The following is a 14,532-nucleotide window of genomic DNA, read 5'->3' on the forward strand; positions in this document are numbered from 1 at the left end:
GTCGGCGGCGTGCGCCGTTCCGATAAAGAAGTTGTTTGCTCAGCGCCGATTCAGCAGCAGCAGCAAACAAAGTGAAAGTCGGGGAACGAACCCGAACCCGAAGCCACCCCCCACCCAGCAGCCACCCACTTGCGGCGTCCTTTAGGCCAGGAGGTCAAAATGAAGCTGTTTGTTTGGGATGTGTGTGTGTGTGTGTGTGTGTGTGTGTGTGTCTGTGTTCGTCTGAGTGTCTGTGTGAATGGGTGGGTGGCTGACTTTTGATAATAAGTACGAATATGAGTACAAGGGAGATGGGTGTTTGGAAAACAGCCGGGGGCATGGGAATTGGCAACTGAGTGCGAGCAGATAACACTCCATGGACGGAGGATGGTAATGGCGAGCGATGATGTTGATGATGATGCGACACCCATTTCAGTCCCACTCTCACTCCGACTTCAATCCCAATCCAATGCCAGTGCAATGTTGAGCTCCAAATCGTTTGAGGCTCAACTCTTCTTAACTGCTAAGGGCTGCTTCCGGCTGACAGCAGACTGTTGGATGCCGTCCTCAGGCCCAGCGGTTGGCCTGGCCTGTCCACGGATAAGACGCGCTAAAATTGTCGCCGGCAGTGACAGGCCGCCTGGGAGGCACCGATCCGATTCTCAGCTCCGTCCTCCGTCCTCCGTCCTGTCTTGTGCTATGCTAGCCTGTCCCCTCCCGTCCTGTCCTGTCCCGTCCTGTCCTGGACATGAATAGCCAAGAAAGGACTTGTCTTGTCTTGGCTTGGCTTTTTGTGCGTGCAAAGTGAAAAGCGTAAAAAGTGAGGCAGAGCTGCAACTGAAGTGTGGACAATGGCGAGCATTTGACGAGGAAGGCGGCACTAGGGCGGGATAGTTGTGGCAAGAAAAGCGTGGCCCTGGACAGGGACCCAACAGCTGCAATGTCTGAAAATGTCTGCAAAAATGGTCCAGAATAAAACCAGAAACAAATTCGATATTAATTTGTAAAGCCTAGATTTAAATTCAAATCACTGGAATTCATAGTTGGAGATACATTTGCGTCTCTAGATTTCAATTGAAGGCAAAGACTCAAAGGAATCATTTGAAAGACAGATTATGACAGCAGCAGCAACAGCAGCCACAAACATCTCTTTACGTAAAGCTTCTGCCACACAACATTTCTATGCCCCACAGACACACAAAAACTGAACAAGCATTGGGATAACTAAGGATAACTAAATTGTCTGCGTGTGTGTGTGTGTGTGTGTGTGTATGTGTGGCACCACAGAAATGGCAACTGGCAGCTCTCAGCAGCAGCAGCAGCAACAACCCGGCAGAAGCACCAGCAGCAGCAAGAGTAACCGTTATTAAAGATTTTGAATACCTAATTATGAAAATGTCAGTAGCAAACTTTTTTTGTGATGCTGACGCTCAAAGAGAGAAAGAGAGAGAGCGTGGGAGAGCGAGAGAGACTGACAGGGACGGTACAGAATCACAGCCAGGACTCTACCGCCAGCAGCTGATGTGGCTTCTGCTATTTGCTGCTGGCTGGCTGTTGCTTATACCCTTGAAGAGGGTCCGATAATATTACAATACAGAGAAGAAGGAGCTCGCAGAAGAGCTCCAGAAGAGGATCAGCAGACACATAAGCGATCGTTTCCGAAGATATTTCCACCAAATGTCATGTGTTTTGCCAAAATGTTTCACCAAACAATGACTATATATAACAGATATGAAAGGGTATCCACTGCTTCGACTCACAAAGCTCTCCATTCTTCCCGCCTGTTGTTGGTTGGTGCTCGTACTATTATTGCGAGAACAACAAAGTTGTTTGTGATGTGCCTGGCAGCCAAACACGGGTTGCTTCACTCTGCATTCAGTTCGCTGCTCAGCAGTTGCCCCCAACAATAACAAGAAAAGCAGCAGCAGCAACAGCAACAGCAACAGCAACAACAGAAAAGAAATATGAAAAATTCCATTTTCATGTCACTCAATTGAATTTCCATTCAAAAGTTCCATTTTTGTTTTCTTTTTATTTTTTTCCTTCTTCTGCTGCTGCTGCTGCTGCTGCTGCTCCTCTCTTTTTTTTTGCCAGTGACTGACGCTGACGTCGACGGTGGGGCTTTTCTATTTTCCCCCCATTTAATATTTTTGCCTATTTTCTGCGAGTGTAAGCCTCCAATCCCCTCGCCGCAAAAAACCTACATTCTATACCCACACATCCATATGTGTGCGTGTGTGTGTGAGCGAGTGCTTTGTATTTTTCGGGTTTTCCAGCTAAATTAATTGCCTACGGATTTGTAGTTAGTTGCCATCGTCATCGCTATGGTTGGGGCCTGTTGTTGGTGTTGTCATTGCTGTTGAAAGCTCAAACACAAATACAGGCTAACCAAAATGCCTGCCACACACCCACACACCCACACGCAGAGAGAGAAACAGAAGGACGAACAGAGGGAAACACCAATGGACATACACAATGGCAAACCAAAAGTCCCTTTTTTGCCTTGACTGCATTCGGGTTTTATGGTAAAAATAAATAAATTTCGGGTTTATCTCAATGGCATACAAGTCATTTGCAGCTGAGATTTTTTTGTTCCTCTTCTATCTCTATCTCTACTACTACTACTACTACTACTATTTCTACTACTGCTATGGACCCCTGTACTCCCTTACCCACCTGCCACGTTTTTTCCACCCATCTTTATGATTATTTTTTTCCCTATTCCATTCGCTCCTGTGGTTGCTTTTTGACTGCAAAGGTGAGGACCACATATGTACGTATGTATGTGTAATGGTTGGGGGCTGGTTTGTGGGTTGTGGTTGTGCTGTGTGTGTGTGTGTGTGTGTCTCTCGGGCACAATATGCTGGGAACAATTGAGGCATGACAAGGAGATCTGTGGGAGCTGGACATGAGCTTACATTGGATTAACATTGTGCTCAAGGCGTTCAGGCAGTTCTGGTAAATCGATGTCATTCGATTCCAGCTGCAACAACCACAAATGGCGTTACTACAGCCATTCGGAGTATTGGAAAATTCTCCTGAAACAACCACAAGTACTATAGTAATGTCGATAGATGCAAGCTTTACTGCATACCATTGACAGCTAGATGCTTTTAATCCTCAGATAGTATAATTATAGAATATCGGCTTAATAACTTTGTCCAGATTAGTAAATTAAGAATAATTGGATTAACAAAATTGAATATTCAACGAATTCGTTCCCGAACTCCCTTTAGTTTTCAATAGAGTAATTATTCAGTAAATTAATTATTCACCTCATTTAAAATTATTACTCGATCAAAGTAATTATTCATTATATTCAATATTCAACCAATTTCTACTTCAATTCGTTCCCTCCCCCACCCCGACACTTCCCGACAAACTACGGGACCGCAAGAGAACGTATCTCCCATTCGAAAAAGAGAGCGACTCCACCTCCACTGACCCACGCAGACAGCCCAATGTCCCCATTGTCCTGTGTGTTTTTTTGGCAGGAGAGGATTGGGGTTGGGGTTGGGGTTGGGGTTGGGGTTGGGGTTGGGTGTGGCACAGTTCTTGCCTTTGTTTAGTGGCCAACAGCGATGCCAACTGCAGTCACACTCCACTTGGCCATGCTTATGGCCAACATGCTTCTTGTTTTCATGCAGATTTATTTACAGAATTTAAATTTAAACAAAAGCAACAACAGCAACAGCAGCCACAGCAAGAGAAAAAAGTGACCAACCAACCCGCCAGCGGCTATGGCATTGGGGCCTGCTCCTGACAAGCTGTCAGTCCTGCCGGTTCACGCTTCTGCCTTCTGGCTGCTGGAAGCTCGATGCTCGACTCTCAGTCAGGTCAGGCGACATCCTCCATTGACATGATTTTGCTTCAGTAATTAAACAATATTTTCTTTCCGCGCGCAACACGGAAAGCAGGAGCAACAGTCGGGAGACATTTGCTAACAAATTGGACGACCCTGTATTGAAGGAAATTGAAACCATCCGATGAATCTTAAACGCTTTGAAAGAATGGATTCCCCCGCTCTTATATAGAGTTTTGGGAGTGTATTTGCTAAAACTTCATGGTGTTTATCGACCGACAGAAGAGGAAATTTTTTTCAAATTCAAAAGCGCCGTTGAATGCTTTTTCAAAAAAACCTTATTTTTGCAATATTTTTCCACTAGAGGTTTTGACAAGGTTTTTGAATTTGCATCCTCTTCCCCTCGCGTTTCTATCTAGTTTTTCGCATTTTCTTGTAACAATAAATAGTGGGTGCAGCTGCAACAACAAGAGCCAGAGCAGCAACAGCAGCAGTGGCATCGGTGGCAGCAGCAAAAAAGCACATCAGCAATGGCATCAATTTTTTGTAACATGTTGGCAAACAAGGTCTCACCCACGCCCACTCCCACGCCCACAGGCGGCCCCACGGCATACTGGCCATGGCTGATATGGCTGCTGTGACTGTTGTTGTTTTCTGTTGGTGTTTCTGCTGCTGCTGCGGTGCGGCCACTTAAATGTCGTTATGTTGTCGGGTCACGTGCCACGTTCCAATGTCCAGTCTGTCCCATGTCCTGTCCCAAACTCAGCTTTGGCCAGCGGCACGGCTAGCGGCGAGGAGGAGAAAACAACTTTATTGCCGCAGCAATTATGCGTAGCTAATAAAAATTTTGAGAGGTACAGGACTGGCAGGACAGGAGTCTAGGAGCAGGAAACATCGACAGGCAAACGATTTATGCATGAGAGAATAATTAATGCGTTGATTTATTTTCAAACGTGTTTTGGCATTCAAATAAAGGCGCGAATGTCAAAAAAAAGCAAAAGCGTGTTCAATGGCTGGCAGTATTAACCCATTGTCAGGCAATTCCTGATAGTCCTATAGAAAAAACTCCTCAAAAAACTGCTGAAAATGTTCGAAACATAATCTCTTGCCTATCTTTGGGGGTTTTAAAAGGATTGCGATGCAGCCGCGGATGATGGGGCATTAGAGGGTTAACATGTGCGAATTCTGGCGCTTTGTCGAAATGCAAATTTATATCCCAACCTGACAGCAACAACAACAACAAAAGCAACAATCAAACAACCCAAACAAACATTGCTGACAAAAAATACACATACAATATGGCTGGGAGAAAAGGGAGCCGGAGCCGGATCCAGAGCACCGGAAGCAGGAAAATCAAATATGTTAAGCGGCATTTAAGAGCGACATCGTGCCTGCCACATGAGATAATGCCCCATCCCCCAGCAGCTTGCAGCAAACCAGCACGCAATCTCCCCCCCTTTCCACCAGTGATGAGCTTTTATATTTTTCTAAAAATTTGCACGCATTGCATTGTTTGTTCCCATTGTTGTTGGTGTTGCTTTTATTTTTGTTGTTGTTTTGGGAGTGCTGCTTGTTTGTTTGTTTGTTTGATTGTTTGCTCGGGGTACACACTCGTACACACACATGTGCGGTTCCCAGCGGCTGCTTCGACGGCAGCGTCCCCTGAAAGTATGGAAAGCAACAAAAAGGACATGAAGGAAAGGACATCACCGAGGCAGAAGCTTTTGATACACTTGCAGATATAAATAATATGATTCTAACAATGTGTGCTCGAGGCTTAGGCGTTTCGGCATTGCCAACATCAGCGAAGAATCAAACTCCCCTTCGGAAGGGTACAAAAAGCGGGAAAAAGAACGGTGGCACACGCCATTTGTGTGTGTGTGTACGTGAGAGGGAGAGGGCGAGATGTGGGAAATGTAAACGGAATTGTTTTGCTTGCCTTGATGCTGGCTGTGCCTGCCCGCGTGGGTGCGCTTCGTACGTGTGTTGTGTCTATGTGTGTGACAAAGGGATAATGACTGGCAGCCACACCAACTCACACGGCCCCGACCCCGGATCCGATCCCCCGCTTGAAGCAGAGGTGATGACGTCGACCGCGCTGCCCTGCGTGTCTTATCGCCAATGAAGGAAAACACGCATGCCACAGCCAGTTTCTGTCTCAAGGATATTCCACACGGGACGGTGCGACAGATAGAACGTCCATCTGACCCCAAGACGGAGATTATGTCGGGAGTCTAGTTCGCACTGAGCGCCTGGTCAAGTGGACACAATGGATTTGCATCATTTCTGTCTATAGTCAGCAGCTTAAACGGAAGTTTTACATTAAACAATAACTCCACAGTGTAAGATACCAATCACGAATTCAGCCAATTAAGCTTGAATGACTATTCTGAGAGTGGCGGCTTATGTAGCATCTAAACAAAAGGCTATTAAGCCCTTAAAAAACACTCCTCACGAACTTAGGCAGTTGAAAAGATAAAGATGTCGTATTTTGTTACTCGAACGAAGAACGACAGGCTTGAATTCCTTGAATTACTTAAAAGTGGCGCAGAGAAAAACATAAATACAAAATCGTTAGAGTACAAATATTTGAATTTTTCCGCCAAGAACCAAGATATTATCAAGGAAGTGTCATCTCCAGAAAAAAGTACACTGTCTTTTCAATAGAAAACGCTAGGTGGCGGTATGTCAGTTGAAACCAAATTACGCCAGGTGGCGCGGCACAATGTTGGCAACCAGCAGTTCGTTGATATTTTACAGCACTGCTAAGTGCATACTATTTGGCGCAAATATTCAAAATTTAAAATTAACTTTACTTACTTTACTTTATTTTTAAATGAAAAAAACGAGGATATAAATATTATGTTAAACTAAAATAATTGCACTTTATTTACGGTAAGCCCTAAAGCTCATTACATTTACAGAATTATACAATAATTTGTTCAACAAAATCCATTGCGCAAAAAGGCGAACCCTGCCACGCCCACAATGCAATAGCAACGTCAAAAAAAACAACAAAGACGATCAACGACTCGATCTATTAAATTTAAATGACTATTGTTCCTTGACTCAGTTTTTCCATCGGAAGGGGGGTCGGTATGCCTGTGGGAGCATATTTGTGGTTCCAGGACCGAGAGCGGTGCTTTGTGACACGACATCGAATAAACATATATATATTCTTCGCTAATTGTAGTTTTAGTTGTAGATTTAAGCACTAATTATCACATAGTAAACTTATAGTGTAGGCTTTTGTTTCCACTTGGACTTGCATTGACTTGCAGTTGACTCTGGGACTGGACCGCCAGCTCAGCGATATCCCAGCAGATATTTGGGCAGATAGGTGATCGAAGAGAGCAGGCTGTAGCTACGGATTGGGTGGAGATAGAAATAGATTGCCGGGGGCACGTGAAATTTAAGAACTTCTCTCATTTATTGTCATCTGAACATTACAGAATCGTGACACCATCAAAAAGCTATATAACGTATATATGTATGTGTCTGTACAGTCCTTATAAGTACGAGTATCTCAACCACCAATGTTAACCACAACCAAATCAATCGGAGCCCAGAACTCTGTAGTTGTCTGCTCCCCGGATGCTGGGAATTCTGTCCGATCCTCTGCGCTGTGTAGGGTTTTAGTATTTGGTTTTTCGGTTGTTGTTTTTTTTTTGTTTATTGTTGAATGAACCACACCAGTGCAGAAAGTAAAATAACTTGATTATTTATCTTGTTTAAAATAAAGTGTAAGTGAAAATGGAAGATCACGATCACGAGCACGAACTAGTGAAGAACACAATCAAATGGAAAATAACCAACCACCACAGGGAAAACACTTAGGATTAACTGAATAGTACATACGAGTTGGTCAGTCCACGATAGAACCACGACTTCCACGACTTGGAGGACTCCTCATCGATCTTGGACTCGACGTCCGCGCAGAAGTGCTTCCGATCGTGAGAGCGTCCGCTCTTGCAATCGCATATCAGACGCTTCTTGCACTCGGCATCGCAGGTTGGCCGAGCCGGCGAGTTTTTCCAGTAATATCTGTTGAAGGATCAATCAGCCATTAACTAAAGGCGAAGATAGACTTTTGTGGAGTTTAACCTACTTGTAGTAGAGCTCAAAGAGCTCCTGATTGTTGGTCAGTTCGTTGAGGAGGTTGTTCCAGTCGCTGGGCCGTAGGGCCTTCATATTGTAGGCAGCTCGGGCTGTGTATAGCTTGTACCAGATGGGATAGCCATACAGATTGGCCTCCTTGAGGTTCATTATCCACGACTCGTGGTCGATGACCAGCCGCGTCGTAGAGTCGTGATCCCCATCCACGTAGTACACGCGGTAGCCAGGATTCAGATCGTAGTACGGAGACACAGAAGGTCCTATATACGCTATGCTGTTGGGATGATCTGCAACAGAATATAGAAAACAAATAGATCAGAAACGTTGCAAATGCTGTTGATCTGTAGATCGTTTCATACTCAGATCATGTGGGTCGTAGAACATTTCAAACTCATCGTAGTGCGTGTGGCCGTAGAACTGAGCCGTGATGGTGCTCTCGTAGCGGGAAATGATCTTGTAGAAGTTGCGCGACCAGACCTTCAGACAATCCGAATGTCCTGGCGGTATGTGGCCTATCACATGGACCTTCTCATTGGAGAACTCTGCACTCTGCAGCTCGTAAATGAACCTAAAGTGATCAAGAGATTTTGAAGGATCTGGGATCCATTTCATTGACTCAAGTCCCTATGCTCACCATTGCAGCTCTGTGGCCGGATCCGTGGAGTTGAGCAGCAGCCACCAGTTCTTGTTGTTGCAGTAGTTCATGTTCAGCGAGATGATGCGGAATCCGGGACGTACCAGCACCGAGTAGAAGGCACCACGCCGCACCGTATGGGTGACACTCTGGGGCAGCCAGCGCCGCCATTGGACGTCGAGTTCGTCGTACAGCCAGCTGATGGAGATGTCCACCTGGTTGACGTATGGCGGCGGAAAGCTGTTCACTGGGGCACTCTCATGGTTTCCCAGGGCCGGGAATATGGGGATGCCGGGGAACTTCTCCACCATCTGCTTGACCGTCTCCTTAATGATGGCCAGGTTCTCCTCCTTCGTCTGGTTCCAAACATCGTGGGGCGGCAGGTCGCCGGTCCACAGGATGTAGTCGATGTCCTTGTGGGTCTCGGCAATGTGCTCCAGCATGTGGTCCACCGTCCGCTTAGGGGTGTCGCACTTGCGGTAATCGCCCCACTTGCCGGCAGCCGCATTCGGTGTGGCGGGCCGTCCGCTGCTCAAGCGGCAGCAGAGAGGCTCGTTGCAGTCCGCGTTCGAGCCCTCGGCGTAGTGGGGGTCGTAGTGGGTGTCGGAGATGTGCAGCACCTTGAAGAAGGGGGCCGCCTCCAGGGGAATGGGCAGATCGGCGAGACGCGGCGGCTTGGGCACCGGCGGGAAGATGACCTCCCACTCGTGGTACGGATTGTAGACGTCGCCGCAGCCATCGCCAATGATGAAGCTGCAGAGCTCGTCGGGACTGAGGTTCACCCGCTTTATCACGTAGATCAGCTCGCTGCCGAAGAGCTGGGCCACGCCCTGGCACACTCGCGCGCTCTGAATGTTCAGGTTGGTGCAATAGTCTGAGATCATGCGGATCAGCTCCGCGTCCGTCTTGCCCGACTGGATCTGGTGCTGCAGCATCCCGGATCCGGCGCGGCAGGCCGTACAGGTGACCTTCGACATCACACTGTTCTCGATCTCGAACGCCACCTGCTTGAGATTGAGCAGCTTCAGCGCCTTGTCCACAAACGGCGGATACACGAGGCCATCGCCGGAGCCCACATCGTACCACAGCATGCGGGATTTGGACGTCTGGTTGTGCCTGATGCTCACAAGGCGCTGCAGGAACTCAGCATCGGAGCCATCGCCAGATGTGGCAGCACTGTGGGTGCGATTCGGATGGTTGACCAGATCCAGGTGCGGCTCAATGCTCCGCGGCTGCTCCTCAATCACCCACCGCTCCATCCGCGGCTGCGTCCAGTTTATCTGCGGCCTGAAGCGTGTGAAAAGGAAGGGGAGTGCTGTAACTGTAAGTGAAAATCCAATTAGAAACGATCTCCCATTGTGTGAGACGACTCCACTCACGACGGTGCTCCACTTACCCTCTGTCACCATAGATAGAACTGCGAGAAGAGCGAGTATCATGAGTGCGATGAGCCTGCAGTTTCCTCTGGGACTCGGCCATGGCGGCTGCTGTGTCATAATTGCTGGGAGGACGTTCTGCCTCTGGAGCGGCCAGTTCCACGGGCAAGTGGCAGTCGGCAGTCGGCAGTCTGCAGTTGGCAGTCGGCGGCTTGACCTACATGCATCCGAGAGTACATGCATGCATATACCCGAAAGCAGAGACAACGAAATTGAAGAGTCATTATTATGTTAAACGAGTTTCATTATTATGAGGAGTGCTCCTTCATCAACGTTTTTCGGTTTGCTTTGGTTTTAATATGCAGTTTCTTTTTCCTGCTTTTTCAGTCTGTCGACCCAGTAAAAATATAAAAAAATATGAGCAATTTATGTAATTTCTGCCATAGGGTCGTAAATAACCATGTAACATAACTGCGTCTTTTTTTTAGTGACTTGTTAAACAAGCTTCGCAATTAAAAAGCATTGAGGAAATGCCTATATTTGTTACACAATCCTGAACATACATCCCACGACTTATTTGGCTTTATGAGTCTCCCTTCAATATGCATTCCAATATCACACACTTAACCTTTCAATTGCCCAACACTGGCAGAATCTATTTTCCCGTTTGCATTTGCAATTCCATCTGTGTGTGTGTGTGTGTGTGTCTGTTTGTGTGTGTGCATGCGACTTCTATCAGCATTTGACAGCACTTAAAATCTCGTTAGCTGTAAATGGCTGACATGTTGGAACACCCACAACATCAGCGTCAGCAGGGGGCATGCATCAGCATCATCGGTTGCCTGGCAACTGCCACCACTTGACACTGCCATTGCCCCACGCAACATTAGATGAAATTGTTGCAGTGCTGTTATTTGGATTGACAGATACATTTGTATCTCTCTGGCCCCAATGACTCGCGTTCTTTTATTTGGTGTGCCTAAAGCGCATATCACAGATCAAATGTAATAGCTTTTCATAGTTTTTAGCTGCCTTATCAGCGTTTCCCTGGATTAAAAACAAATAGTTGCGCTTTAAATAAGATTTAAACTCTTTAATTGTAGAATTTTCAGATTGTTTTCCTTCATTCCAAGAGCCAGAGAGAGAGAGAGAGAGAGATAGAGAGAGAGAGAGGGTTATCAATCTACCGAAACTGTTGTTGTGCAGCTGCTGCCAGATCTTATCAGTGTGAACTACATATACAGCAAGATGCACAAGGCACATACATACAAATAACAACACTCTTATCAACATATAAGACCTCATGTTATTCAACTTCTGTTTCTTTCCAGTTTCGAGAGAGGTGAAAGTTCACCTATGTACATTTCCAGCCTATGATTCGGTTGAATATCACATTTGAATCCCTCAGAGTGAATATCCTCCTCTTGTATGAGTAATAGCAAGCTAAATTGTATCTTTTTATTCGTATCAATTGCCAGAGCTACGTATCAGAGTATCACATGACACGAAATCAACATAGCAGCAACACTCGTACTCGTATAATCAAAACAAACAAATAAAGCAAATTGATTTGTTTGCCTCCCATCCGAGCCATGGCGGGGCTGCGGCTGCGTCAACCTTCAGTAGAGCTCAATGCCATCACATTGGATGTCATCCAGACATGCCTTATGCCTTATGCCTCATACCGCTTGGCCTCATCTATTGGTTGGGTCTGCCAGACAGATAAAGCGCCACTGTTCAGCCACTGGGCGGGGGCTCTGGGGCTGTGTCTGTGGCTGTGGCTGTGGTTGAGGGTACATTGGCCTCCCTGGAGTGAAATCGTCACCGTCTCGGAGTAGAAAGAAAACCAAACTTTTTATTTGCCATTTGCCATTGCGATTTGTGTAAAAATCGAAAGTGTTGCCCGACCCAGAGCACAGGGTTCACTTGGAATATCCACTATTGTATTAACACACTACAATCGGACGGGGAGGGGAGCGGAGGAGAACTCGTTTCGTGGACAAGGTTAGGCACCGCAGGTTAGGGACAGCACTAATTTCCAGCTGAATGCAGGTCAAGTTAGAGCCGTCAAAATGCTTGAACCCGACAGCACAACAGCTATACAGATACACAGCTACACAGCTAAACAGCTCAAACAAAAGGCGTTACAAAACTATCAAAAGCTAAACGAACACATAAATGTTTTTTACAAATGTTTCTTGGGGCTTATCGAACCGGTTTATCGGTTATGGCTGCTGCAGCACGTGGTCGGTCGGTAAGTGGATTTTTGGCACACCATCTGCATCCGATGGTTCTCAGCTTTCCCATTCAGAGTCGCCTTCATTCAGGGCACGATTCCCCCCCCCCCAAGCGTACAGCCGTCCAGCCCGCCTGCCCCCGAAGAAGGGCCAGGGCAACGCACAAAGAAATCAGCTCCGCTCCCGGCGCAACGGTAATTCCGAAAGAAAAAGAAGTCAAAAATGTTGTACGCGCCCAAAAACTTTCACTTTCTTTAGAAATTATATTTTTGATAATTTTCGTATAATTTCTTCTTTCTCTCTCGCCTGCCCCGTGGCAGCGGCACATGAAATACTCTGGAATGTGCTAACAACCAGCGCTGCTCCCGCACCGCACCGCACCGCACCGCACCGCATAGTCCCGTCCCCAACCCACACCCAATCTTGTTGGCTTTTTATCTCAGACTCCCTCTGCCTCCTCTGTCTTTTTAGAGTCTATTGTATAACGGTGCAGGCAAACAGGCAGGCAGGCAGACAGACAGGCAGGCAGTCACGCTGCATGTAATGATTTAATGAAAATTTCTTGTTTTATAATAATTAGGAGAGAGATGGCAGACGACCCCTAGATGGATGCGGGGAGGGAGGCGGAATGAATGATATGAAAACGAAAGTGAGTTTCTTTTGTTTTTCCAGAAAAGCCTTAACCAAATGTGGAAATGCAATACACGTATGCTTGGATTTCACAAATAAAAGCACGTCAGGGAATCCAATCCAATCCCAAGCAAAGAGCGCGTATAATTCTGAAAAGCATTACATATCAATCCCAGTTGATTTCAAATGACATTTTTGTGAGTTCCAGACAAGGAAGAAATCAGTTCTACTGCCATTACCACTTGAGGCACGTCGTACGGAAAACAATGTAAAATGTGGTAAATTAATCAGCAAAAGTCTGATCTGATCTCTCCTTCAAGAAGCATTTGTTGATCTTTAATCCACACCCCGAAATTTCTGGGATTGATATTCATGGTCAAGCTTCAGTATTCGTACGATGCCTCGTACGGAATAGCCTCGTCATGACCAAACCAAACACTGGCCTATTTATTTGCTTTTGGTTAGCAAGAGCTAATTAAATATGCACCCGCCGAATACCTGACACGCACAGCAAACTGCACGCGAATAGAAACAGAAACATAAACAGTAACAGATACAGATACGGAAAGCCAAAGACGGACAAAAATAATGAAAGCGCTGCGTAACCATCAGCCGCTCAAGAAGTCTTGCGTATGCCAAATGAATACAAATTCAATAGAGAAAAATAGAGATGGAAATACAGAGAGCGAAAGATACATATGTATTTATGGAGACAGAGAGAGAGAGAGAGAGAGAGAGAGAGAGAGAGAGAAAAAAAGTGAAACAAAGTGCAGACGGATGAGATGACAGATTTACAGCATAACTCATGATTTTGCAAGCAATTCAGAAAATGCACGGTCTGCGCATGCGTGACAGACAGTCACAAATCCAGAAGGAGGAGAAGGCAGAGAGGCAAAAGCCAACGCCAAGTGAAATGCGCAAACGTGTTTTTCCTGCGCTTCTGACGAAATGTGTAACAGTAAAAACAGTAAGAAAACTACCACAACTGGTTTAGCAGAAACAAAAACCGAATCAAACCAAAATATTGATAGCCACCACCCCTCCTCAATGGATGGGTGTTCAAGCTTTTTGACTTGCCGCGTAAATAAATAAATAAATAAAAAAAAATAAAAAAAAAAAAAATAAATAAATAAATTCACAAACAATCAATATTTCTTTGCTTTTCACACACACAATCTCACCGGCGAAGACGAAGACGAGCCTGAACTTTCGTTCTTCACTTGACTTGACCCACAACGAACCGAACCGAAACTGCACTGAACTTGCTTTTGTTCTTTTTCTTTGGATTTCGATTTGAGCTTAGGCTTGGAATTGGAATTTGATGGGTTTTCGTTTTCTATTTCTTTCTCTGTTTCGCTTTTTCTTTCTTCAGCTCTGCTTGGCGCTTTGGCTTTGGCGGGTACACTTTATTTATAGAAAATATTGTGCCATAATTCGCGACTCTCCCTTGTCGATTGGCCTCATTTATTTACGTTTCATCTGTTTAGTTTAAGCTTTTGCTACCCACACACAATACAATACATTACAATACAATACGTACTCGTATTTTGATATTTCTTTTTTGGCATGCACTTTACAATCGTTGCTTCTGCTTTATTGGTTGCTTCTGTCGTAGATTTCACCCGCTTTGACTGAGTATTCAATGGAAGCCAAACGCGTTTCTCCGCTCCGAGAAGAGTCAACCCGCCGTGAAACGCGAACAGACAGAATAAATGCGATGGATGGCCAGAGTAGCTTTCGAGCCGAGCTTGTTGATAA

General features: G+C 45.8%; 1 protein-coding gene across 3 annotated transcripts; it reads right to left on the reverse strand.

Moving 5' to 3' along the window:
- Nucleotides 1–6,689: 6,689 nt before the first annotated feature.
- On the reverse strand, nt 6,690–14,482 carry LOC108160450 (sphingomyelin phosphodiesterase). Of its 3 annotated transcripts, none has more exons than XM_017294463.2 (7): nt 14,315–14,482; nt 9,928–10,124; nt 8,532–9,852; nt 8,257–8,465; nt 7,890–8,184; nt 7,640–7,825; nt 6,690–7,145 (listed from the first exon to the last, which is right to left on the reverse strand). In XM_017294463.2, the coding sequence occupies exons 2-7, from the start codon at nt 10,025–10,027 to the stop codon at nt 7,088–7,090; spliced, it is 2,169 nt and encodes a 722-aa protein (XP_017149952.1). In that variant the 5' UTR covers nt 10,028–10,124; nt 14,315–14,482; the 3' UTR covers nt 6,690–7,087. The 3 variants fall into 3 exon arrangements, with proteins under 3 accessions (XP_017149952.1, XP_017149950.1, XP_017149951.1); XM_017294461.2 differs by lacking the exon at nt 6,690–7,145 and adding an exon at nt 7,188–7,404 and having other exon boundaries at nt 14,315–14,481; XM_017294462.2 differs by lacking the exons at nt 6,690–7,145; nt 14,315–14,482 and adding exons at nt 7,188–7,404; nt 13,956–14,059.
- Between the last annotated feature and the right edge of the window lie 50 nt (nt 14,483–14,532).

This window comes from Drosophila miranda, chromosome 3 (assembly GCF_003369915.1).
Source record: "Drosophila miranda strain MSH22 chromosome 3, D.miranda_PacBio2.1, whole genome shotgun sequence".
NCBI lineage: Eukaryota > Metazoa > Arthropoda > Insecta > Diptera > Drosophilidae > Drosophila > Drosophila miranda.

Excerpts from the sequence above, each read along its gene's own strand:
- LOC108160450 (XM_017294461.2), bottom strand. The coding sequence starts at position 10,027 with ATGACACAGCAGCCGCCATGGCCGAGTCCCAGAGGAAACTGCAGGCTC. Across the intron at positions 8,466-8,531 it reads CCGGCCACAGAGCTGCAATG|GTTCATTTACGAGCTGCAGA; the intron begins GTGAGCATAGGG and ends TGATCACTTTAG. Across the intron at positions 7,826-7,889 it reads CTCTTTGAGCTCTACTACAA|ATATTACTGGAAAAACTCGC; the intron begins GTAGGTTAAACT and ends ATCCTTCAACAG.